The 27411-nt window shown below is 40.6% G+C and overlaps 1 protein-coding gene across 1 annotated transcript in view; it reads right to left on the bottom strand.

Moving 5' to 3' along the window:
* DAAM2 (dishevelled associated activator of morphogenesis 2) overlaps window positions 1-27411 on the bottom strand; it is a 170757-nt gene that overhangs the window by 98099 nt on the left and 45247 nt on the right. Inside the window, exon 2 of the mRNA XM_053973859.1 lies at window positions 17318-17520. Coding sequence (XP_053829834.1) covers window positions 17318-17491 — 174 coding nt within the window. The 5' untranslated portion in view covers window positions 17492-17520. The remainder of the gene's footprint in view (window positions 1-17317; window positions 17521-27411) is intronic.

The following is a 27411-nucleotide window of genomic DNA, read 5'->3' as shown; positions in this document are numbered from 1 at the left end:
TGACTATGACACACCATGGGATCCTATCCAGCATCCACCGGCAGGCCCCAGTGAAGGTTCATGTTCATGTGTAATTACTTCTGGGGGATTGTTGATGGTGGGTTAATCAATGCTGAAATGCAACTCAAGCAAAGAATGATATAAAAGGCACTGACATGCCTGGAACTTTAGGAGAAAGAGAAGCAGTGGAAAGAGATCAGGGGCAAAGTTGTCAGCAGCACACTACAAGCTTTTGGAATAGAGAATCCTATCCATCATAACTACTACTGCTGTAAAAAATGGATCAAGTAGGACCATGTTGCTAACACGTGACCAAAAACTACATTTTCACACTAACAACAGCCCCAGGAGCATTTTTATTTCTGTTCATGCTGCCTATGCCAGATTCCATTGGCAAATAACAAGCAGATTAGTCTTGTTCTTCACATTCAAGCTGTGCCCACCAAAAACGGAGTAGCAGAAACGCTCTCATCATATGTCCAGAGGCAGCTGCCCAAAAAACTGCTTCAGATATAAGTGCAGTGAATGAACAAAGTAATGAACCAAAACAATCTTACTCAGATCTCAGTCTCTTTGCAAAAAAACTTACAAATCCCTCAAATAGAAGAGATAAACCTTCCCTATTTAATCACTGTGTCTGCCTCCAGGGGACAGTATAGGCTTGTTCCCCTACAGTTTTCCTTCCACTGTTTTGTTCATTCCAGCTCTCCAGGCTGACATGTAAAAGGTAGTCTGCAGGAAGAATGTTCATTTCCAGTGCTGAGGAGGTCAATGAAGCATTCTGAAAGACTGCCTGTCTGAACTGTCAGTGAATGAGGTTCATTTGACTGCACAAACCACCTACACTCCAGTACAAACTAGAGCAATGAACAGCGCAAAAGTTTTGGATCAGTAAACAGCATTACCACCTACATGGCCAGCATATCTCCAGATGAAACACATTGGTCAAAAACTCCCACTGGGGTACCTGGCATATGTGCTAAGTTCACAGATAACCCATGAAGTAAAAAGCAAAATGAACCCCAAAACAAGCCAGTCCCTCCCCCTTCAAGCTCTTCTATCTCATCCTAACCCTTTGAATTAAAAGCAGCTTTTGTAAAGCACACAAGCAGCACATTGTGAGAGGCATGGCAGTAACATTTTGATCAGTTTTACAATTGGTAAGAATTAGGTTCATCATAGTAAAACATCATTGGGTTCCACGTATTTACATACATATAGTATGTGTATGTGCAGATATGCATGCCTCCCACACCTTACATACCCAAGAACTATATACATAAGGCAACACGTAACATCGGCCCATACCCACAATGTTTTATCATTAGATTTGTGCATTAGGAAACCACTGTGCACACATGAATTGCTAACACAGCCTGTTGGCAGAGGAAGCAATGTTTACATTTCAGCTACTGCCACGGATCTGACTGTAAAGCAGAGAAGCAGACAAACAAAAGGCTGCAATTCCCATTACACTCTTCTTTCCTCCTTGCTTTTTCAAAAAGTTGCAGCTTTAAAACCCCTTCAATTCTAGGGGCCCAAATCCCTTGATTCTCAGTCATAACAGTACAAGACAGAAAGCACCTGATGTTTACATACTGAAAGATGTGTTTCTCCTCTACCCTGCCAACACAGAAGTTACTCATTCTTAAGGCTTAGCAGCAGCATAAGACTTTCATCCATCAAGGGCACTGCTTTTTGGTAGAGAAATTCTTCACACACAAAGTCAACTAACAGGTTTCCTTCTCACCCCAAATGTACCCCTCATTATACTGCTTGCTTTTTCTCTTCTTAATCACTGGTTAATTGCTTCCTTGTTTCCTGGAGAAGAGCTAAATCGTGTCCCTCTCCTAGTCCTCAAAGTTCTCTGTGACTTGACAGCACACAAGTACACATAACCAGCAAGGCCTATTGTGGCAATCCCCTCTCACAGGCCACTTGAAACACCATCTGCTCTTCATTTTTCTGTCCTTCACAGGCAAACCACATGCATGAGACAACAATCTGCTGGTCCAAACAGAAAGAGAAAGAATGAGGAAAACCAGTACCTTCAGTACTTCATGCAACAATACACACAGGTGTTTAGAGAGAGAAAAAGATCAAGGCTCAGACACCCACTCTCATATGCAGGGCTATAATACAGACAGAGAAAGAGGGACATTCCATGGATATAGATGAGCATATGGGAACAATAAAACAGCCATCTATCATCACAGCTTTTTCTGTTAAGTTGGGCTGCATGTCCATGTCAGTGAACTTAAATGAGCCCAATGAGAGGGACAGGGATGAAAACTGAATAGTCAGGCTCATGTCTAATCTAAATCCCTGCTGCTGCAATTTAAGCCTATTACTTCCGGCCCTATCAAGGACTAATGTGGTGAGCAGATTTTTTTTCCTTCCTCTTGATAACAGTTTTTGAGGCTGTTAAAGACTGTTGTTATGTCCCTTCTCAGTCTCCTCTTTTGAGGCTAAACAAACCTATCTCTTTCAGTCTTTCTTTGAGGATATGTCCTCTGGATCTCTCACTCTTCTAATTGACTTTTGCTCTTTACCCAGTCAAAGCACATCTTTCTTGAATTGCACTGTTCAAAAGTGAGGACAGTGTTCCAGCTAAGACCTTACCAAAGCTAAGTGCAAAGCTTATTTCATGCATCTTCCAGACTGCCCTTCTGGTTATATACTCCACATATTCCATATAATCAATGACTTTTTTTTTTTTTTTAAAACCCTCAAAACTTGCATGACTTATGTTCACTTATGCTCTACTATAATCCCTATTTTTTTCTCTGAAAAACTGTCCCTGGCTGCTTTCTGTCCTGAATTACTAGACTTGCTATTAAAAGGACTTTTAACTGTCCACCTGGAATGCCATCATTTTTTTTCACACAATTTTCCCACCTTATTTTAAGCTTATCTTTTGACATATGCACAGTATGGATTTGTGCCCAGTGACACACTCTAGAGAGATGTACTGCTTACTGAGGGCTCATATTGGGGATATCACTGAGAGACTACCTCATACGGTCTGCTGACTATTATTCACTGCTGTTGTTTCAAGTGGGCCCAAGTGATATGAGCAGGAACAGTCTGAGGAGTATCCAGAGGGATTACAGAGCTCTGGGAGCTGCAGTAAGGCACTCTGGAGGGCAGGTAGCTTTTCCACCAATTCTCCCGGTCAAAGGGAAGGGGTTTGAAAGGGCCAGTTCAATCTGGTAAATCAACTAATGGCTACAGGACTGGTGCCACAGCCATGTGTTTGCTGTTTAGACCATGGGATTCATTTTGAGAAACTTGGCCTGCTGGGGCTAACAGGTCCATCTGTCAGAGAAGGGGAAGAGCATCTTCAGTTATGTCGCAGAGATGGTGAAGGCTTTAAACTAAAGTTGCTGGGGAAGGGGATCCTCAATCCATCCACTCCTACCAATTTGATGTCACTGCCAGCAATAGATGCCCAGATACTAGAAAGGGATCACATGACAGCAGGAGAGCACCTGGAGAGCGGCAAAAAGGAATTCCAAGCACTGCTGCCAATAACTCAGAGTCAGAGACCCTACTAAAATTCCTCCATACATCATATAGCATGGGGAATAAATGAGGAGTTTGAGATGCACACACCTGCAGGGCTTTGATCTCACTGGCATCACAAAGATGTGGTAGGATGTCTCCTACGAGCTGGAATGGAAGACACTTTAGAAAGGTCAGGTAGAGTTGATGAGGAGGCAGTGGTGCCCTCTATGCCAGTAACCAGCAGGAATGCATAGAGTTCCACCTGGGGATGGGTGAGGAGCTGACTAGGAGCTTATGGGTCAGGTTAAAGGGAGAACAGGGACAAGTGGCATTACAAGGGAGTCTGCTGTAGGCTGCCTGACCAGGAAGCCTTTCTGTAGACAGACAGGAGCAGCCTCACAGTGGCAAACCCTGGTCCTCCTGGGGGACTTCAACCACTCCCATATCTGCTGGAGGGACAGCACAGCAGAGCATAAGCAATCCAGGAGTTTCCTGGATCATGTTGATGATCATTTCCTAATATACGTGCTCTGCATTTCACCATCCAGTCAATTAAATGAAAACTCCAAACAGAACTGAAGCTGTTACACCTCTCCTTGATACATTTTTTCACCATGACGGGTTGCAAGTCCTCTGCTACAAGTACCAAATTTACCTCCACATTCTGATTATATACATGGTACAAAATACCTCTCTCAAACAGAGGTTCCACCATCAGCATATATAACACTAAATAAAAATAAAATCTGCTGTTTCAGCACAGTGCCCATTTTCCACCCCTTATTTCCTTTCCCTCTCCTCATTTCCTCCCTCCCTTCCCCCTCCCTGTGCCAGGGTTTGTTTTTCATGCCAAGGTCCTCTAGCTGAGACCCTGTATGGGAAGGTAGTTGTGGGAAAGGTTATTAGGAAACTGCCATCTAAACTGCTACCTTTCCTGCTTCCACACCCTCTCCCTCCCTACAAAGTTCCCTCTGTTCTGTTTTAATACTAATGAGTTCAGAGGAGGTTCCTAGGCTGGAGCAATTCACAGTCTAGACTGTGCCAAAGCACACAGGCACACACCTCTCTGATCGCTTCCTGCCCAAACACAGTCCTGCTGGCTCAACCTTCAAAATGTGGGCTGGGGATTGCTGCTGCACCAAAGGCAGGCTGAATTTCCAGGGGCGTCAGTGCCACCTACTCCTCCTCTCACAGTTTTATTCTCTTGTGTGCATCCTATTTGCCACATGCCCCTATAGAGGAAAACAAGGGTAAGTCAGAGCTTGGCTGACCTTTAAATCTCTGATAAAATATTACGTAAAAGGGCAGGAGGAACTGAGACATTGGTTGAGAATTTAATGAGCAAAATTAACATCTTGTTGAGCTTTGGTTGTGCAGCTTAGAAACACATGCTCAAGCTTATACACAGGGTAAACTCACAGGAACTTCACTAAATCAACATCATTTTCTGGCACAAGTTCAAGTTTACACAGACAAAAGCAAAATCAGAAGCTAGCTTTAGTTGTTCTCTTGCCCTCTGAGTTATTATTCCAAATTTGGTAGTGCAAACCAGAAATCAGAATGTCCCAAACTCCATTAAATTGAGTGGACTTACTTTGGATTTACACCAGTGGAAAATATTAATTAAATAACCCCTTTAAAATTGTAACAGATGAAACCTCTGAGCTTAACCATCTCTAACAGTGGCTCACTCTATAGTCTACAGCATGGATTTCCAACATAGAATAGACTGAGAAATTTATCAGTCTCCTTTTCACTAATTGTTAACTTCTACTTCAATAAATAGAGATGATCAGTATTTACTACTAATCAGTCCAGACCAGCGAGAATATCATCCACATATGAGGTTTCTGTTATCTCCTCTGGGTTGAAGAGGAGGGAAATTCCAAAATGCTCTTCCCTCACATAAACAGAGTATTTCCATAGTCAAACAGTGAATTGAAGGCATGACAGTATATTTGGTTATTCACTCACACCCTGTCCTGTCTCATTGCTCAAGTATTCTGATAAGCAGAACAGAAACTACTGCACTGACATCACTGGGCTTAAGAAAACACCACCTAATATGCTTTTCTCTCCATGTTTCCACTAAAGAAATAATCAGAATTTTTCACAAAATACAGCAAAAAGAATAAGAGAAGAATGAGCATGGGCCTTGCATCATCTCCTAACAACAAATCATAATTGCATTTAGTATCCGGTTTAGCATTTGTGATCCAAAGCTCTTCCACATCATTAATGTTTAAGCCAACAGCTTCACACCAACCAACAAACTTGTGCAGCTGTTCCTCTCTGTTCAAGATGTAATGCTAAAACACAGCCACTAAAGCAATCACAATGGATTTTCTATGACTCAGGGATCTCCCTGGACACCTTCCAACCTGCTAAACTGCAATCTGCTTTCCCCTTGTAATTTCCTTTGGAGAAGTTATTCTTTAAGCCTCCACCTAGTAAACTATTGCATGCAGTTGTGCATGCTGGTAACCTTTTCCAAAGGTTGTTGTTAAGTGTGGGCAGTCTTTCCTTTCCTTTATGTGGTAAACAAATGATGGAAAACTGCAAAATTAAAAGACGCCCTGAAGTGTTTTTAATGTAAAAGTGCATAGAATATATAAATGTCGACTAGGGCTTTTTTGCATACACCACTGGGTCTACAGGAAGGCAGCAGAGTCTTGCATCAGATTCTCTCTACAAAAAGAACAAGTAGATAACAGCAGGGCAATGTCTATGACAGGAGGCAGTAATAGAGATTTGCTCCCAAGTTCTTCAAATTCAATACATTTGCCATGGGAAGACTCCTGTACTGCCTATAATCTACACATGCTTCATCTTTTCAGCACCTTTTCAATCTGGCTACAATTATGCATTAAAACTGGCCTAAGAAGCATTACTACTAGTCCCTGTTTCACACAAGGAAAAAAAAATCCCTCACAAATGCATGAATTTAGTTGTGCAAATTTGCAGGGATAACTAGGAAAATGCAATGTCCTTGAAAAACTTTTCCTCCCATCAAGCTTACAGACAACAAGGTACCTAATGTTAAAAGCTCTGGGTCAGTGCTGTTACAGTGCCAGGTGGAAGGCATCTTATGTACTGCCTAAGAATAAAAAACATCAAAACAGAGCAGAGGGGCAGTCTGGTGTGATAAGTGACAGAAAAAGCACCTTCTAACACTTGTTTTCCATGTGCTGCTCGCACCTGGTGCTGAAGGATGAACAGAAGGACCTCTGCTGTATTTAGTGACACCAAAATCTTCTACTTACCTAGCGTGGAGGAAGGTGCCAGAAAACTGCTGACCTGGAAACCTTCTGCCCTAAAAAGGTGCTACTCTATCCACCTCACCTGTAGCACCTTGTGCTCCCCATTTTGGAGTATTGTACACCAGGCAAAGAAGAGGGCATTTCCCTCCAGCAATGGAAGAGCAATCCCAAATCACCTCAACAAGTCCCCTAAATGATAAACAACCTCGAGTACTGTTTGAAGCTAGAATCCACCAACAGAAGGGCACAGAGACATGACATAATTACAAACCCTTTTCCCCCCACTCTCCCTCAGGCTGTATGATACACTATCGGAGCCATGATTATATCTGATATAAATTGTTACTAGGTGAACAACTACAGAAACTAATCTTAGTCAACATATTAAACAGATGATACTTCATGATTGTTATCTTCTTCTCCATTCAATTATCTTATTTTCTTAACAGTTCCTCTTAAACTCCAGCTGTCTACTTCCAGTCTACTTCCCTAAAGATAACTACTATCTGGCAAGACACTTACATCCCACCCTGTTTCTCAATCTTTTCTCTTCACTGGAAAATTTCACTGCTTCCCCAGCTTCAGGTGAGGAATTATTATAAATTATTACAAATTTATAAGGTCTTCATTGACAGAGAGATCTGGCTTCCCCTTTCTTGCTGATATCAGGCTAAGTATAAAAACATACCTCCTACAATATCTCTGGCCTTTCTTCTCTAAGCTGCAGAAGAAAAACATCTGTCATTCAACCTCCCTTCATCATCATTCATTCACTCCAAAAGTACAGCCAAAAGATCATCTTGGCCTAGCATTCATTCCATATCATCTCCATCTTCACTCTCCCTTCAGCACCACAGCTACTTCATTTGTTGTGTCTTTTTCTTCAATACTATGGAAGACACTTCCTTCTTATCACAATCTCCTGTCCAGTTACAATCTAGTCAACAAGGTCTTTACATGACATAGTACTTTCCTCTTGTCATTTCTCGCAGATGCATTTCCAAGTTGCACATTCTCCTCCCATATTACCTTTCTTACATGTTTTATAACTATCTCTCACCTTTCCTTAGCAGACCAAATCTAGATTCAAATATTATCTTCAGAAGGTGAGGGATGAGGTCTTAATAATAGATTTCTAAGCCATCAAATACAACTCTGAAAAACATAGGACACTAATAAAGAGAATTGAAGGATAGAAACCACAGAAGGGCAGGAATCATACTCAGAGAAGCCATTTGAAAATGTTGGGGCAATAGGACATCCCTGTACTGCTGCTGTTTATGCTATTTCTACCGAAGAGAGCCCACTCTCTAAATCATCAGGCAAAGTGGCAGGAAATATATGAGAATGCTGGTGCAATTCTAGAAGGAGGGTAGAAAATTGTCTATTCTGTATCCATCCAAGTATAGCTGGAAAAGCTCCAGAAAGCTGAAATAGAGATAAGTTAATTTGATCCTTGCAGCTAGCACGTGTGACTCTTACTATCAATATCATCTCAGTGTTTTATCACTTCAGCAGCCTTCAGGCTCAATCCAGAAAGTTGCTGACACTTTGTTATAGCCATAGTGGAAGACAAAAAACATTCAAATATTAATTATGCCTTGCTAAGGAAAAAGGCCAGAGTAGAGCTTTATGTTATTTTTTTCTTTTTATATTATGCTGCTTAACACTTGTAGCTATGCCAAAACATGATAGTATTAGCAAATCAGGTGATAAAGGTGTTAGAAACACATGGCCACACGATTTCTGACATTAAGCATATCCACCCTATCCATGATTTCAGGGTTAGGATATCATGACAGCTCTCAAGCATTCAACAGGGGGAAGACATAAGATTGACAACTTAGCACTTCCATCCTCTAGTGGTAGATCTGTTCTTTCCCCTCCTTCTGTTTCCCACGCTACATATCTATTATGGTCCCAAAAATCCAGTACTTCTCTTCTGCCCTAGATGTACTACATGCATTTCCCTGCATGTTCCCATGAAACAGCAGCATTGCCCTGTTAAAAATATGTAGTCCTGTGAGAGCTTGCTCAGGCATTTCATGTCTACTGTAAGTAAATCATTCTCAGAACACACTCAGACGTTCCCTTCAAGTATTCCAACCATGACCACGACCCTTCCCACTTTTCAGAAAGGAAGTCAATATGCTCTTCTTGGGATATTCAGAAGCCAACAACCACCAAAGACACAGAAAATACCATACAGGCCAAATTTCAGTCAATGGAGAATGATGTAACTCCACTACTGTCTTCAGTGAAACTGAACTGGTTCCTCTGTCCATAAGCTTTTAATAAAGCAACAAGATCTAAAACACGGCGTATGCCTGTACAAAATCCTTAAAACTGCACAGGTGCTTTGGTGACACCCCCAGCTTCTTCACACCCAAAATCTCGCACATAAGAATAGGTCTGGATTTAGGTTTGTTTACACAGCCCTATTGATTCTCAGACGCGGAGTGTGAGACCTGGCTCCCATCTCATGCTCCTCTCCCAGCAGCTGTGTCTCACACATTTGCATAGTGACTACTGCTTCTTACACAGCTGGTCAGGGAGCTGGGAGCTGCCAACCAGATGCACCTGCTGGAAGAGAGCCTAAAGTGACAAAGTGCTGGTGTTGCACTCAGGGCCATAAGCCTGTCCCTATCACAGGAATGCAGTCGTAGGTGAGCACCTGAAAGGGGAAGCTGTCTCTGCCACAAAGCCCAAAATGCAATATCTCTTATGGGTTTGGATTTGAATTCAACTACAGAAAGCTTCTTGTAGTGATATGTGCATTAAAGTCAGGGACTTGTGCACATGTATTTTATATAAGACACATGTAAAGCAGAACCAGCATTATGAAAAGCTCTCTCTGTAGAGCAGGAAGAAAAGAAGAAACATATGCCCTGTGTGGAAAATTAAAAAAGAAAAGAGGAATCCTGAGTATGTATAATCTTGGACTATGCTGAACATAAAGAAATTTTGTACATAACTAGACAGACTTTGATACCATGAAGAGCTTTAACCTCCTGAGCCTCAGTACCCTTTACTTCAGAAATTTTAAACCACCCAGCTGTTTTGCCATTATTATAATAGAAGACAATTGCATCTGAATGCATGAAAAATACTGATCTGACAACTATAAACTAACCCAAGAGAAAGGGAAGTTTTTGTGGCCTGGCCACCATCAGTGAAGAAAAGTGATTTGCTGCCTCAACGTTTTGGATTTTTTCTGCTTTTAGAGACAGCACCCTCTACTCAGAGGGCAATGCCAAGGCTGCTTCCTGGATATGAGTCTCTTTTCAGGAAACTTCTCCCTTGGTCTCACCAGCAGCGTTTTCTTAAAACCTCCACTGGCTCATCCTCATTAAGTGCAAGAAAGGAAGTAATAACTGGGGTGGGGACTCTCCACTGAGCCAAGGCCAGCAAAGCCTCCTAGTTTGCTGAAGTCAGAGCTCATCAAATACAAATAAAAATGAAGGACCTCCCCAGCTGTCAATTGTGTTTGGCATTACACTTCCTGACAGATTAGGTAGATTAATTAATTACAGAGAAGCACAGAAGGGATGAGGGATGGGAACAGGGAATTAAATAGCTTCCTCTTATAGGAAAAACAGAATAGAGGGACTTTTAAATTATGGTTGCACAGAAATTTGCTTTTAGCAACAACTCAAAGCTGCAGGCCAGTCAGAGGCATCATCTGAAACAGTGATTTACATGCAGGGCAAGTGACACAGGAATTAAATCCCTGTATTCAAATGAATCCAGCATTACGACAGAATGACTCAAAAGACTAAAAATTTGAAACTAAATACTCAGATCTTGGTAATACGCATGAACTTAAATGAGAGTAAATACAGTTATCAATACACATGACACGTATTTGGGGGTTGAAGCAAGGACCTAACATGCATGTCTTTGCAAGTCACAATGTTTCAATGAGAAACGACGGACTTAAATAAGCTTCAGACATAGAAGATACTTTTCTGAAAAGGTGTTGCTCCATACTGAGAGCCAAGAGACAGAATAGGCAATTCTGCATCTCTGCTTCCCAGAAATATTACGAGAGCTGTAGGAGAAATAGGGAACTTTTTTCTTCAAGCCCAGCAGCAAACACATAGAAAAAGAGCTGATGTCCTCTTGTTCCTACATACATTGACATATATTGTCTATATTCACATGAAAGATCAGAATGGAAGCATTTCTTGTACTTTTTACCACATAAATACTCTTGCAGGCTGCAGAGCCAAAAAAGGGGCCTCACAAACACTGCCACAGCTAGGACTTGGCAAGCTTGAGTGAGACTGGTGATATATGGGAGTACTTACTCAATGTGGTGAAGCCTAGTTTTCATCTGAGCTTTATGTTGTATCCATTACACTAAATGGTCTGCAAGGGAGAACTAGGCATGAAGGGAACTTGCTACTTTGAAGTCAGCTGTTTGCAGTGGAACCCACTACAACAGTTATTTAGCTTTGGATCTCATCTCCCTGAAGCTGTTAAAGGTGTGTTATTCAGTGTGTGCCAAACTTATGCCTTGCTCAGAAACTGCTTTGCTTCCTTTGACAAAATAAATAAACAAATTCCCAGATACTTCCATGCTTTACCTTTCTTTCAATATAAAACTCTTTTCATTCCTTTTCTCAACTTTCTCTCCTCTGGGAAACAAGACCATAATCACAGATTTTTTCTCTCTTTTAAGGCAGAGAAGGAACAGATGTGGAGAGATTTCACAGAGTAAGCAAAGGTCAGAATTTTCCTGAACTTTATGCTACTGGTTACTTCATAAAAGTCACCATGTCTATGGTGACCCCACTGCTCCTTTGCCTCTCCGCTGAGAGAATTAGCACAGATACCAGTTATGTGGATGGCTCATGTACTCAGAGAACACTAACCAACTTGTTTCAGCATTCTGACACTAAAGTGCTCACAAATACTAGCCTGGTGTGTTGAGAAATCAAGAGAGCACAGTAACACACAGAACAGGAGCAAACATCACCCCACTTCCATAGTTCTATTTCAGGAGAAGATGAAGACACAGATTTACTTAAGAAGGGATTAGTTCACTGCCATTTTTTCTAGCTAGATACCTTGGCTAGTTTGTCTTTAATTCAGAAAGGGAGCCAACTTGGATGCTGTGGCATTATATTTCATATAATGAAATCAGAGGTGATGAGATGATGAGATGAAAGACTAAGAGTTGAATTTAGGGTTGCATCAAGAAGGGACATACTTCCATGTTCTCGTGGTTGCTGTTGCAGAGCACTGCAGACAGAAACCAAGGTTACAGTTTCAATCATGGTTCCCAGAATGGGCTGAGGGAAGGACAGAGACCTTGTTTCAGCACTTGCTTCCATCTTCATTTAACTGCACTCAGGCAATATTACAGGGAAAATATGGGCTTGATTTCCAGTGGTCTTATTGTTTAGGAATATATAGTGGTTCCATATGCATCTTCTCCACAAAATCTGGGGGTTTGCAATGGGATCACAATGCTAGATCTAGAGAGGGAGAGAGAGAAGAGTGTAGGCTGCCTCACCTGAGCAGCAACCTACCTCTCTCAGCAATTCAATGGATGAGAAAAAGTTTAAAGGCAGGCCAAAACAGATGGGGATAATTCTAAATTTTTCCAATATAGAGAGTTCACAAGTATTTATGCTGCTCCTCAACTGTAAATAATGTACTATTCGATTTTATGATAAAAATACCTATTAAGTTTTGTTCTGGAAAAGCCTGTGAAGATGGTAAATAGCAATATGGACAAAAAGCTTTTGTGAACCCAGAAAGTCAACAAAACCCCTCCTTAGAGACTCAGAGAAAAAAATTTAAAATAAAAAAAAAGAAGGAAAAACCTCCTAAACTGAAAATTTAATGGATTCATATGTAATGTAAGAGAAACCATGACAGGGAATTCCAGTCAATATCCCACCTGAACTAAATGCGAGAATGCTTCAAGGGCAGATAAGAACCACAAAAGTATAACAGTAAGCATTTCTCAAATCTTGCCCAGTACAAGAATCTAATGTGCTGAAGGTAAGTCATTCAAGTTTGGAGGATACAACAATACTAACAACTTTGAAAATGCAAACTCAAAAGACAAGTCCATTTCTTCCCCAAGGACCTTGCATCTTAAAATAAAGAACCTTGCACTCCACCTTCTCAAATACCATGACCATCTCACAGTCACTAACAAAACAGAAACAACAAAAGCACAAGCTTTTCACACTTCTCTTTCCTCTGTACTAGCATTCTTCACATTTTTTTTGGTTTTTTTTTCTGAATTGCTAGCATTTCAGTCGCCTTTCTTGGTGTGGTCTGAGTTCCAATATGAGATCAAGCTGCTGTTATAAGAGATCTAGATGGCAAAATCTTTAGTGTCAAGCAGCACACCACCTTTAACCACCAAGAAGAGTCCAGGATTCTAACAATGAGCACAAAGTATCAGAATCCATTGTGACAAGAATACACTGCTGCTAACAAATAGGAACAAGGGCACGGAGAAACTGTTCCATGAAAAAAAGTTACTTCCTTTGCCTTACAATAGTTCTTCCAGATTCTTCTGCAGTTCCTGTTCAGCTGATAAATCTGTACAAGGAAAAACATGTGTCTAGCACAGATGTTTTTGCCAGCAGGCACAAAACCATTTTGGAGCCTGCCAACAGACCACCATCTGCAGCAGCACTTTACCACTATATGGCAGTGGTGTTTTGTATGGAAACAGAAGTGATGCTGGTCACATCAGCCTCGATGGTCAGGTAGGGCCAGTTTTACAATTTGCAAGGTACAGGACCAGTCCACACACCCTGCTGCCTAAAGCTTCTTTCTCTGCTTGTTCATTGAAGGGAATATGCTAAAGCCAGCTGTTCTATCCTCTTTCACAAAAGCAGCCTTTGGAGGACAAAATTTGTGGTCAGAAATATTTTTGTTTCCTTTGTGTTTTGTGCATCTAGACTTTGATAAGAACTTACCTGTACTGTTACCACTGCATTCATCCCAAGGCAGTCACTGCCAGCAGATGGCCTGAGAGCTGGTACATCATCTCCTGTCTTAGCCCAAACCAAAACATTCTAAGTCACCATAAGCCATCATCTTCATTCAGACCTACTCTCTGCACATGTTCCCCGTGAAATAAATCAAGATAGAATTTAGGACCTATCAGGAGTAACTCTTTCTGTTTTAATTTTCTAATTAATCAGACAAGGCATAAACACAGCATCCAGCTTCAAGTAACACATAAGCCTAAGATTGTTTTTCTGGTTGAGTGGCAACAAGAGCAGGCGTTTCAGCTGAAATCAGCATCAGCTTATCATCTCACAGTCACTGCCTTGGTCAGAGTCCAGTCAGGCAGCTGCCATTACATAGCTGAATGGTCTGGGTACATCTCCCAAACAGAGCAGCTAGCACATGTGCATCTGCATCAGTCTGGGGACTATACAAGCAAGTTTGAAAGCTTGGAATGGGTCATTCCTAATTTCTTCCCCTTGAAAAATGAACATCTCCAAATTCACTTTTCATGGTACTAGTTTAAGTAGCACAACAACAGCAGAAGACATGCTCCTGATCCTCAAAATGCCAGCTTTCCTCAGAAAATGAGGCAGAAACAATACTGAATATTTACTGGATTGGAAAATTCATCACAAGGGAGACTTCTCCAGCACAACTATGCTCAGCTTTCCTTGTCATTAATTCTTCCATGGGAAAAATGCCCCAGATTTTAACTTCAACAAGGGAAAAAATAAGGCTTTTAAAAATTCATTCAACCACACCAATGTTTCATTATACCCTTTACAGAGCAGATGGCAAGATGATGCTATACCCCCTGGGCCTGCTTCAGGGAGCTAACACAAATGCTCTTCTCACTACAGATCTCAGATGATGTTGGTGTCATCATTTCACTTGGGGATTTGGGTCAAAAGGCTTTACACTCAAATCTGGTTTTTATATAGTACAAGTGCACCCAGACTAGACCCTAACGGATAAGCAGCAGGGAGCTAGCACACAGCACAGAGCTCTCTCAGGCACTTCCAGGTCGCTGATTTACACTGGTGCATTTACAGACTGAATCTTTCTAATCCAATTAAAATCTCATCTGAGCTGTCAATACAGATGTAGCCTGGTTTATTTCAGTGTCTCATAGAACATGCATTAATCCAGATCTGTGGACAAACCAGCCCTTCTAGACAAAGTCTGCATTTTGCCAGCCCAGTTTCCAACCTGGGTTGTCTTGCACATAAAGCCCACAACTGTTCTCATGTTACCTGTCTAACCAGGAACTCATATGGACATGCATTGCCATCCTATCTGGCTGCTTTATAAAAATGTGTGATGTACACCTTTACCCTTCTGAAAAATAGCACTTTTCTTTCCCAAATCACTTCTCATGCAATGATGGCTGGGGTGTTATCATTAAATATAAGAACTGAATATGATCTGTTTTCATTTCAATGGCTTCATTTGTTTGAAATGCATGTGCCAGTTACAAGCTGTCAGCACATTTAATAAGTTATAGCAAAACCCAACAAGTCTCAAACAACTGGGGCCAAAAATTTTTACAGATCATCACATATACTTGTCATTAAATTTTGCACCAGAAGCATTATAAATTATACTTTTTAATAGACTTCCATAAGGCAGCTGTGAGCTGTTTTGCCACAAGCAAGCACATGGAACACCAGTATTCGCCAGACATAAAACCAGAAGTTAAAAGCATCATTAATACCACCACAAACTCTCAAACTCCTCATAAAACTGATACCCTTCTCAGTAAGCAGAAGCCCAGCAGCAGCTCAAGCAGTCTTGCTTGAGACCCAAGGGTAAACAAGTTCAAGTTTAGCAAGCCAAGTTCAGGAGCAAAGCACATCTGTTGGTGACGTCTTCAGCAAGGCTAGATTGAATGCTTCAATGGATCTTGGTATTGGAGAGAGCTGAACTTTGATACAGGAGTTCAAGCTTTGCATGTGAAAACCAACAGTTAAGCAGCATCCAGAAATAAATTGTCAGCAGAGCAGATTACAGGTTACATATACTCTTACTCTTGAGAGATACTTGTCACCACGTGGAATTCTCCACAGTCAGAGGGTCTCAAGTAGTCCCACATAAAAAGAAAACTGACCTAAATATAGACCAGAATTTTGTGAAACATTTCTGTAAGAGGAGATTCTCTATTTGCAAATCAGTTCAAAGCAAGTAGACTCTTCTGCTGAACACATTATTCTTCCTGAAACAGCTGCAAATCCTATTGACTCATTTCTATGCCCCTGCCACAGAATACTGAAAATCTTAATGCGTACCGGGGAAGTGTAAAGTTAATGGAAAAGAAATCCATACCAATTTACTATGTACACAGAAGGCAACTTCCAACTGAGGAAGTCCTTGAGTTGAAAACTGTTAGAGTGTTGGTGAGTATCCTGGAAAGGTCCACCCTACGGCCACATCTTACATTTTTCTCTAGCCATCTGCTTTGGACCCCATCTTGAACCTGAAGCCTGGGCTAGGTTCTCAGACCACTGATCTGACAAAATACAGCTGTCCCTGTATTTGATATGATATACTATAGTTGCCTATACACCAACCTCCAATTGCATAGGCAAATGACATGGCTCTTTTCATTGCTATAGCATTTCAAAGCTATGGTCATGAGCAAGAATTTATTGGGCTAATGTTACAAGTGCAACATAGGAAGACTACTGGCAAATTCCTCTAATGCTGAGATCCAGTATTTTCTGTTCTGTTCCTCACCTCAGTTGCACTCTTCAGGCATATACACACTTAGAGATATCTCGCTTTACATAAGCTCCAGTCTCAGAATGGTAATGAGAAATCTAATCAGCTGCATCAAATGGGCATCACCTTTACGACACAGTTTGCAAAAACAACCCAGCCCTGTGACCTCTGCCTGTGTTTTGCATTCCGGCTGAACAAGAAGACAAAGACAGTGAAGTCATTTGATGCCAGGCATGAAAAGCAAGTGTCTGGCTCCTGGAGTCTGCAACATTTACCACAAAAGAAAACAACAAAGTTCATCTGAAATAATTCCTTCGCTTCCTGTTTATGGCTGTTGCTGCAACAGCACCATTTCATGGTTCAAAGGCAGCTGTGTGATGAAACATAATTACCATGGTCACCTGATTCTTATACCTCACCAGCAGAATGCTACTCACCAACAAAACCAAATAGTCCCCACTTTACAAATCTGCAAACCCTAAGATTTTCCACTTCATTACACTACACAGCAGATTTTATCCCGAAGTTGAAAACAAGAAATTGACTGTCAGCTCTCTCTAGAGAACTTGAGAGGTTCCTTCTAATATGCTCAATCCTACATAGTGCTATGAAAATAAATAAGCATATTTAAATATTTTGTTGTACTTATACCCAGTGCCACTATCATCCATCCTGTTGCTTGCCACCTTTCTCCTACCAAGTAACTAGTCATAAAAGAATGAAAATGTTTTTTTTAAAGCTTCAACAGAAGCTCTCTAATAAATCCCTTAAATCCTCTTATTACTCCTTTAAGGGGAAAAGTTCAGCCACCTCATAAATATATCAATCTGTCTGCAGAAACTTACCACAAGTTCGGCGAATCTGGCATTGAGCTCTTCTGCTGGTGGGATTGGGACGGAAAACTCAAGGAATTGGAGGGGATTATTGTCCTTGAGGTTGATTTCAGGGAGGTCGCTACCTCCAAAACAACAAAGAAACCCCAACGCATGACGATTCCTCTTCCGGGGGGCCATGATCATGGTGTATGGTGCTATCTTCTAATCATGTTCTGTAGGAAAAAAACAAAACAAAACAAAATCAACAGATATTAGATGATAAAAAGATAGTTGAATCTGAGCAGCTCTGTGCAGTTACAATGGCTGTCACTGGAGTAACAGATGGAAGAGGACAGAAGGATCTGATACCCAAAAGAGCGAAATAAACACTCAAGCTAGATAAGGTAGCTAGGCCTTCATATGGTATTAATGTGTTCTTCCATGGCCCCAGTTTTTCTGAAAAGGTTTTACAAACTCTGTGTGGAATTTCCCAGCAGGTAGATTTATCAGCAATGCTCAGTAGCCAAGGCTGAATGCTACCACAGAATGCTAATATTGGCCTTTTTCTCACCACTACAATAAAGGAAAGAAACTATCAGAAGGAAAAAAAAAAAAAAAAAAAAAAACATGTACAGGAGAATTTACCCAGAACACATGGAAGAATCTTCCAGAAGTACCCCATTTGATCAACATAAAATGAACAATAAAAAAATCTTCTACCACTGCAGAGCCAGACCACCAAACATTCACTTATTTCTTCACAGGCAGGACTACCACTGTAGGACCATTTTGTCCATCCCATTTTCAAACACATATAGATAGCCTGGGCTGCTTTATGTATTCAAGGAAGAAACAGCACAGTGCTAATGCATGTCTTCAGATTTACATTTCAGGTGCCAGATCCCATCTTGACAGGACCTGGCTTGAGGGGCTTTGGTATCAGGAGTATAAAGGGAGGCAGAAGGAGGCCTGAAGGAGAAGCTGGGAAGTGACTGATTTCACTACCACACAACACCATTTGTGAGTGGCCCATCCAAACAGGAAGTCTCCTGCTAGCAGTTTGAAAGGAGGGATCTGTGCAGTGCACAGAGAGCCACATATTTTGCCCTTTTAAGGGACTTGCTGTTTGACAGCTCAGGGGCTTATTTGTGTTATAATTTTAAGGACTTCACTTTTTCACTTAATCTGCAGAATAAGCCATATCCTTAGAGAATAAATAATTAAAGCTTGTTGTGAAGCTGGTCTCCCTGGGCACAGGGCAGGGGAGCAGGAGGGAGGTGGCAGGTGAACCAAACCACAGGATGCTGGATGCTGTATCAGCAACAACACAGCTGAGCTTTATCATCAGAGCAGCTGCTGCCCTAACCTGCCCTACAATGCTTTGGTCTGTTTGCTTGCCAGAACAAGGCTGCTTTGAGCTTTCATAGAGACTGAGTAGCTGTGCAAGGAAAAACACCTTCGGGACAGCAGTTGCATAGTGGGACTTAACACACAGAGCACAGCCAGCTCTCCAGGGATGTTTTGTGCAGAAACTGGCATGCTCACTTAAGAAAAACCTAAGCAACAAACAACAGCCAAAAAAATGCCCAAAGCATCCAAACCTTTATGCTTATGGCACTATGTGCTTTGCAGGAATCAGCTGCTCTACTCTGTGCTGCGATTAATTTACCTAGTGCATTCTTTTATGCATTGGAGGGGCATCAGCTGCAACTCTCATGCAGCTGGAAGAAAAGCAAGCTGGTAAAAAGTACTGTCTTCTGGCATGCCCACTTCGCTTTGCTCTCCATGCCAGCTCTGCAAGGGGTGTTATGTACCAGCAGGATTCACTAGGGCAGGATGTTGCTAGCTTCAAAAGCCCATTCATAAAAACATTGGACTCTCACTAGGAGATGCCAAAGGTCAACTTAAAACTGAACTGTTCATTGACACAGCTTCAGTCAGCAAAACCAAAATGCCCTCAAAACTATCACAATGATGTACATGGCAATTTCTGTTTCCTCTCAATAGTGGACACTTAAGAGATTCAGCTGCTAAATGATTTCACAATAGAGCCTCAGAAATTAAACTTCTACACTACAGACCATCTTCTCAAGTATTATTATTCCAAGTGCAATGCCCTTTATGGCAAACTAGTCATTACTGAGATTAAAAGCAATTAGTTTGACAAAACTCTCTTTTGGAAGGAACTGAAATCAATGAGACAAAACCTGATTTACATGCAATACAACTACATTTGCATCAATTCAGTTGCAGCAAGCAGTGGCCCACTGTCTAAAGGCTTCCCCACCAACCAAAGGACCAGCATTCTCTGGGGCATGGAAAATGAATCCTCCTTGGAAAAACTGGTTGAGCCATTGGAGTGATAGAACCATTACATCTTCCTTTGCGAGCTCAGGTCAAGATTCTGGTATAAACTTCACCAAAAGAGGTACCTTACCAGAAAATGAGAACTATGTGAATGGATGTGAAGCTCAACATTTTCTACAGCGTCAGTACAGCCCTGGTCTAGCTACCACAGGTTGTCCTGCACTGGAATTTCATTACTTGGCTTTCATCTTAAGCAGATTCATCTAAGAGCTTTTCAGTCTCCAGGCTTTCTTCACCCATAATGCTGAGAAATACATAGGCTAATGTTTGTTACTGTGATTTTTTAACAGAAACTGCAGTTCCTTGGGATCCACACTTGTGAAACTCAAGACTACTTAATTTTTACTACCCTGTAAAAATGTGCAGAGCTCACCCGAACAGTAAGCTCGCTTTCGCAAAGCATCATTCCATTGCACAACTCATACTCTCTTAACACTGGCATTTTCCAGGTCCATCTGTAGGCAGCACTCATGAAATTCATACATAGAGGGGTAAAATAACACTTTTGTATTGCTTCCACACTGTAATTGTGTAGATAGGTGAGGTGTCTAGATGCTTTCAAAATAAGAACAATTGAGGACTGCTATAGAGAAATCCAGCACAGGTATTTTAGAATGGACAGAAGGAAGGACGGAAGGAAGGACAGAAGGAAATTTCTAAGTTGGAGCACTGTCTTTCTAAAATCAAGCCTGCCAGTTAAGTAGATGTCCTTCAGAATCCTGTAAGTTGCACTGTTTATGCTTTTTAATAACTAATTAAAACTTTTTTATTTTAATTGATGATCAAAAAAATAAGCATTTTCTAATTACCTCCAAGTTAATAAATTTTTCATTTCCTTCCTCTCTTTTTTGCCTTTCCTTTGTCAAGAATCAAATCTGGGAAAAAATATGCTTCCAGATAATGAGGAGGGTGGCAGACAAAGAAAATTAAGGAAAGAGCAACATTCATTTTTCTGAGTAGTAATTGACAGCAAAGCTGACATAATTTATGGAAATAACAAAAAGTGGGGGTTTTAATCTAATAAAAGTTCTATTGCCTCTCTTTAGACAAGTAAAAATGAAACATATGCAATTATGTATTTCTATATATATACCACCAGTGAAAATCAATAGGAAATCTCTCTCTGGAGAGAATCCCACTATTACACAACTCCCTCGCACAGCTCTTCTCAGTTCTACTGTTTTGCCCTTTTCCACAACACAAACAAGTTGCTGTCAAGCTAACCACACACCCGCTCCTCACAGCAATCCCTCTCCTGCTTCCCAGCCCCATCTGTGGTTCGGCTCAGGTCAGGAGTCACAGCCTGGAACTTTGCCCAAGGTCTAATTATAACAACGTCCTCTTCCTCTGACAGGGCGTACGTGTTCATTTCTAAACCATTTGGCCCAGTGACCAAACATAATTTAGCTAATGCAATTTTTCCAACCCTTATCAGAAGTTTTAGCCACATGGGATCAGATCCATGCTAACTGCACACGAGGATCCTCTTTCAATTGCTTTCTAAATTGCTTCATAAACCTCATTCTTCATTCTCATCTCAGAGATTGTAATTTTCATGCCAACATATGCTAAATAAGCAATGTTCCACTAAAAGTAAGACACCTGAAACAACTGCTCTGCCAGCAGCTCTCCTGTGCAAGATAGCTATTATTGTAGATTTTATCTCACTGTTCTGTCCTTCAACACACTTAAAAGCCAAAGCATAACTGTAACAAAAGTAGAGAAAATTACTTGTGTATCACCACCTTTGGAAAAAGGGAAGAAAGGGAACTCAGTGGGTAACTAAATACACACAGTCATGCAAAAACAGTTCACAACATAAGGAAGCATTAATGGTAAACACTTTCAGAAGTGCATCTGTACTGATCATCAACAGACACACGATGCCAGTGGATGTAGCCATAAGCTCTCACCCGAGTGGGGAGCATGGGACTAAATGCATGATGAAAAATCACTGCCCACACTAGCTTATGTTAACAAGAAAGGAATTAAAGTTAATAATTCCCATTTCCCTGTAATTTATGTATCTTTGTCTGTGGCAGGATAAAACACATACACGTAGCGCGTGATCACTGATGTAGAAAGAAATCTGAATTCAGACCGGTTTAGAACACAAACCAACTCACCCCCAAATTCAAGTTAAAACTCTGTATTATTCAACTATTAAGTAATAAACCATGAGAAGTTCCTGGTATTAAAACAGCTCCCTAGATCATCACTTGATGATGAAATGGAAAAAAGCACCATGCTCAAAACTGCCTGAATATAGACACTGGATAAAGGGAAAGAGCTTCATACTCATCCTATGCTCAGTTCCCTGGACCCACATTGCTTCTTCAGTACACAGATGGTGAAATGATGAGCTTCATGGCATGATTTAATTACCATGGGAATTTTCCATGTATGTCACATGCAATGTGACAGATGTCAGATGCACTATATGGCAATTGCAGCAACGGGGATGGGGAAAGGAAGCAGACAAGCAATCCATTTGTTGCACCTGTAATAATAACCCAACTCCATTGATTTGGATTTGTCACCCTACTACAGAGCCTCCTGGTCTCCAGCACACAAAACAGCAACTAAAAAACCCTGACCACTTAAAATGCACAAAATTAAAACCTTATTTTTCAGGGAAGCTTCCTGAAGACCCATGGACATCTGCCTGCTATGTTGGACAGGCAGACACCAGACCCAAAACAAATCGACAGATCACTGGATGCGATCTGGAAACAACCAGGGTCCTGTGCAGCAATGGCTACTCAATCCCAATCAGCCATGCCCCACACTTAACAGTTTCTGCCACAGGAGAGAGGGCAGCTCAAATAAAGCTGTGCATTTTGATGCTAGTTCACAGCTTTTCCTCCCCTCAACACGTTGAAACAAGAGCAGAGCTCTTGATGTTCATGAGAACTTTGCAAGACAGTCCAGAAACTCACTTCTCGTTTGTTTTACACACCTCTCCATTAAAACTGAGATGGTTGATAATTTCAAAGCATTTCACAGACTTAAGGATTTTCTCCTATTATATATATCAATATTTATTTCATTTTTATTCATTTATTTGCCTCAGAAATAAGTCCTGAGATAAGAGAAAAGGCAAGGACTATTTGAAGGCTGTCAGGTGTAACTATATCCGTGAACCTACTTACTGCAACGTGTCTGTCAAAAATCTCTTTATTTTTAATACTTTAAGGATGCTCAGGATGTGCTGGGTGACTAATGGCCACTAATGTTAGTCTGTTAATACCCACAAATCCACTATGTCTCACCTTATACCAACTTATCAACACATAACAACAACAAAAAAAGAAAGCTAAAGAACTATAAGAAACTTCTCTTATGAAATACTAATTTACAACATTTTCTCTGCCTTCACCTAAGAAGGAGGGAAAAAAATAACTCTACAGAAAAATAAACAAACAAAACCAACAGTCAAATACAAGAAAACAGAAAAAATATACCTGCAGGTTCTTTGTGTTCCTCCTAATCATTAATCTATCCAAGTTGTATTCATAGGGAAACTATTTTAAGTCAAGATTCAAAACACAAAGCGAAGAGAGCAACAAAGCAGTTAAAGTCAGTGTCATGAATCTGGTTAGTAATAACTAAGTATTTCTTTACACCTTTTTTCTCCACCCTTTAATGAAGTACAGATTAATAATTTTCTATGCTTAACCGAGCTGACCAAACAATCCATTCATTCTCTTACCTGCTAAGAAGTTATTTTATTTTTGCAAAGGTACTATAACTGTGTCATAGTTTCCTATAACTATGACTTCACACAGAAATGTGCACAGTCAAAACTAATCTGTTCTCCTAGACACCAAGTGCTGAGTCTTAGTTATATTCTTGCATCTCATTTATATATACAAGTAAATCTGTACATCTTTAACATTTCCGAATGGTGATATGACCACCACAGCTTAGACTGCAAACAAAACAAGTAAAACTTACAGGCTAACTGTTTATCCAGGATAAGTATGTCCTTCATCTCCTCAGTGTCTGATTGTACCGCAGATTTGCAACCTAATTTATCGATTCCTCACTGAGGCATGCTCACCAGTAATTCAAACCACCATGGTGGTGGAACAAACAGGATTGCATACTACCTAAAAATATAATCAACCTTACTGCTTTGCATGAAGTAGGATGGAGTCTCGTCCTTCTGTCCTTACCCCTCCCCATATTAGTTCCAAGTTCTCTGGTGTTGCAGCACTGCAGTTTCAGTAACATTTACGCATACCCTCCACTTCCTTCTCAGTCAGAAAGTCACTGCTACCAAGATCAATTTTCTTGTCTTCACCATGAACCACATTTGTTATATTCATATACCTCAAAGATTACTCATTCCCCTTCTATTAAGAAAAAAACCTGTTCCTTTGTAGTCTTAGCTTTCCCTTTCTTTCATTTCTACCAGTTTTAGTTTTATTCTATACTTTTTCACTGTTTCATTACAATATCCCCATTTTTTTCATGACAATGGTTAGAATTGAAATGGCTTCCAGTAGCCACTTCCTATGCTCACACTGTAAAATCCTTTATTTAAAGCAGATATTAAAGAGAAAAATACTTCTAAAGAGACACCTACTGCATGACACAAGCTGCAAAGACTGCATCACACTTCATGTATGTTTTATTTTGGCTGTATTTTACTTTATTGTCTTAGCCATGGCACTGAGGTTGTAGGTTCTCCAGTGTAGGGTCTTATTCTTCTGCTTAAACCAGTGTCAAATAGACTGTGAACAAACAGAAATAAAAGCAGTGGGCCTGCAAAAAGGTAGGGCACAACTTGCCCTGCAAGCTGGCCAGGGCACAACAGGTTCACCCCCCAGTAATGATGCTGCTGTAGAGACAGCATTAAGCAGTGTTCACAAATCCAGCATAGATAAATTTATTCTTTACAAAATAATGGAATTTATGCAGTGATTTCCCCTACCACAGCATTAGCTTCACTAGATGGGTTGGTTTATAATGTCCCTGTTCATCAAATTGCTGTGGCTGTAAGAGTCAATGGGAAATACACTGCATAGAAGAAAACATAGGGAAAAAAATCCCACAAACCCCACAGATGGCACCCCAAGACCCAATTCTGACTAAGGATAAGACCATGAAGCAGCAAGTATTATATATCTCTACAATTCATAGATTTTAACTTTTGAAATAACACAGATCCTAAAAATATTATTTTTAAGGCTTGACAAAATTCTACTGTAATTCTAGGGCCATGAATTCAGGACAAGGCTATAATTCCAGTTTGTGTCTGTGCTACTCAACAGAGTGTATCCAAACTTCCTTTTCTAGAAGCTACAGACCTAGACAGCAGAGCCCAAGTTAGACTCTCAATTTTCTTTACTTTCTTTTGGTGATGGGTACAACACAATGATGCAATTTCACAGAAAAAAGTGCTGTGGAAGTTGGAGTGCAAGATGAAGCTTTTATTCAAAATAAAAAAATCATAGACTGAAGATTAAATAGATCATGCTGACATCAGTTAAGCAGACACATGCACTGACAACCAGAACCAGCACATCACTTCTTCAGCTTCAATGCAGAAGATGACTATTTTCCTTTATAGGAAGATGAATTCCTGTGCCTTTTACAGGTCTTATGGTATGAAATGCCTTTAAAATCATTGTATGACACTGACTCAAATCAGTAATGTATGTCAATTCTCTCTAATAAGAGCAAGTCCCAAGGATGAAACATCCATACCCCAGAGCAACATTTTTGATCAGAAAAGAAGCCAAGGATTGAGTGACCTGTAGAACAAGGTGTCCCACTCTATCCTCTATTCCATAAGATCAGGAATACTTGTAAAGCATATTAGCACTTTAGATTAGTACTAAAGCTTGATCTAGGAACTTTAAATCTCTCCAACATTTCTATTGGAAAGAGTGGGGTTTAGTTACAAAGGAAATCAATCCAGAGTTTCCCAGTAACACTACTACCATGCTCAGAAAAATGAACACACAAAACCCCATTACTAAGAGCGTCCCTGTCTTGTTTGAGTCATTGTAATTTTTCCATTCTGTCATTGCCCAATTATTTCCAGACGTGATGTAACTATTTTGCCAAGGGATTTGGGAGTCAAAATGTTGCCATTGTTGTCATCATTATCCTGGGTGCTTGAATTTTCCAGACAAAATAAGCAGCTGAGGGCATTAGAGTGCCTCTACTGAGAGAGAAATACTCTGTAAGAACTGCCAGGGTGCTCCAAGAAAAACAAACAAATGGTAAAGGCCCAATTACATCCCCCTGAACTCCTTATTTCCATGTGAAATGCTGTTTTCCTATTCAGACAATTAGTAGAATAAAATTTCATCTGTTGTCTGATGCCATCATAGCATTAAAAAAATGATTTCCATTCTAACACTCTGATGTTAGGGCCACTATGGGACTTTAAAACTCAACTTCACTAGAAATATGCCTTGATTATAACCACTGGAAATTAACCACAAATGCAGGTATACAAGTGCTGTCTTCACTATTGACAGGTAACTCAATTACCTGCACTGGTAAAATTTTCCTAAATGTCACACACTGGAAAAAGCAATTCAGTCTCTATAGCAAATGCATATAACTGAGGAAAAACTCAACACAGAGACCATTTGGACTTTTACCTGTTTTTTGTGGATGGCACTGAATCTCTTTAAAACTAGTGTTCATCAATGCCACTTGGGAAATCCAGGTTCCAGGCTGCAGAGCTGCCACTTTCCTGCTCAGTGTCCCAGCTAAAGTACAGTGTGCTTCTATGTGTCCCTGCAAACCCAAACATAATAAAAATGGTGGCTCTCAGTTCCATTCCATAGACTGAAAAGCCACCGATGTGCTCAATGGTTAAAAGCCTTCTTTAGTGATCCACTAATGGAAGAAACAGGCACTAGATGCATTCACAAAGGGAACGGGTCTCAGGGTTTTTATGCTCACTCCATCTTGGAGATGGCTCAAATAGGTCAAGGCACAGACAGGGTGAAAATGTCATTGAGTCTATATACCTAATTTTTAAACTACTCATATTGCAGGGTTGTCAATTTGGCATCAAAAATAAATTCCCTGTAGAAAATCAAGTTAAGAAAAGGTCATATACAGCATTTTATTCCAGCATTTTTATTTTTCTTCAACATTCTGAACAGGGATATTCTGGGTTCAATGCCCTGAATCCTCAACATTACGCAAGTAGGTTTGAACTCCAAGCCAGAAGCTTGGTGAAACTGCTGAACTTTTAACCTAACGTGTCTTCTTGAAGAATGGATATTTGGAAAGAGCTTTGCTCCAAGATTTTGGGTTGTTTTCTGTGTGTATTTTTAAGTGACATCCAGATAAAATATATTTTCTGGCTGCTGCAATATTTTCAGGAGGAGACTTTACACCAACACTGAAGGTTGGTTTCAGAGGCGTGACGTACTGCTTTAGGTTTTGGGGCTGTCAAGTGTTTCATTGCAGTAAAATGAACGAGGCTTCCTCTATATTTCAGTCGAATTCTACAGAACTGATAATCTGAGTGACACAGGCAGTGATCAGTTACAAGAGTCTGAGCAGAAAATACTACCTAAAACCAGCCACCTTTCTTGTATGGTCAGTGGGTGCTCTGGCCAAGAGCATTATGTGGAAAATAATACAGTAAAAGGGAGGGGCTGGGAGACCTCCCTTAAAATGCACAAATGTGAGGTTCTTATCTACAAAGCAGTGCCTATCCATGTGGTCTAGAGCATTTGATACACAAGAGTGTGGTGCATGTGCCAATTGTCAACCCT

The sequence above is a fragment of the Vidua macroura genome, chromosome 3 (assembly GCF_024509145.1).
Source record: "Vidua macroura isolate BioBank_ID:100142 chromosome 3, ASM2450914v1, whole genome shotgun sequence".
Taxonomy (NCBI): domain Eukaryota; kingdom Metazoa; phylum Chordata; class Aves; order Passeriformes; family Viduidae; genus Vidua; species Vidua macroura.
The sequence above is the reverse complement of the archived record's forward strand: the minus strand, read 5'-3'. Positions and strand labels throughout refer to the sequence as shown.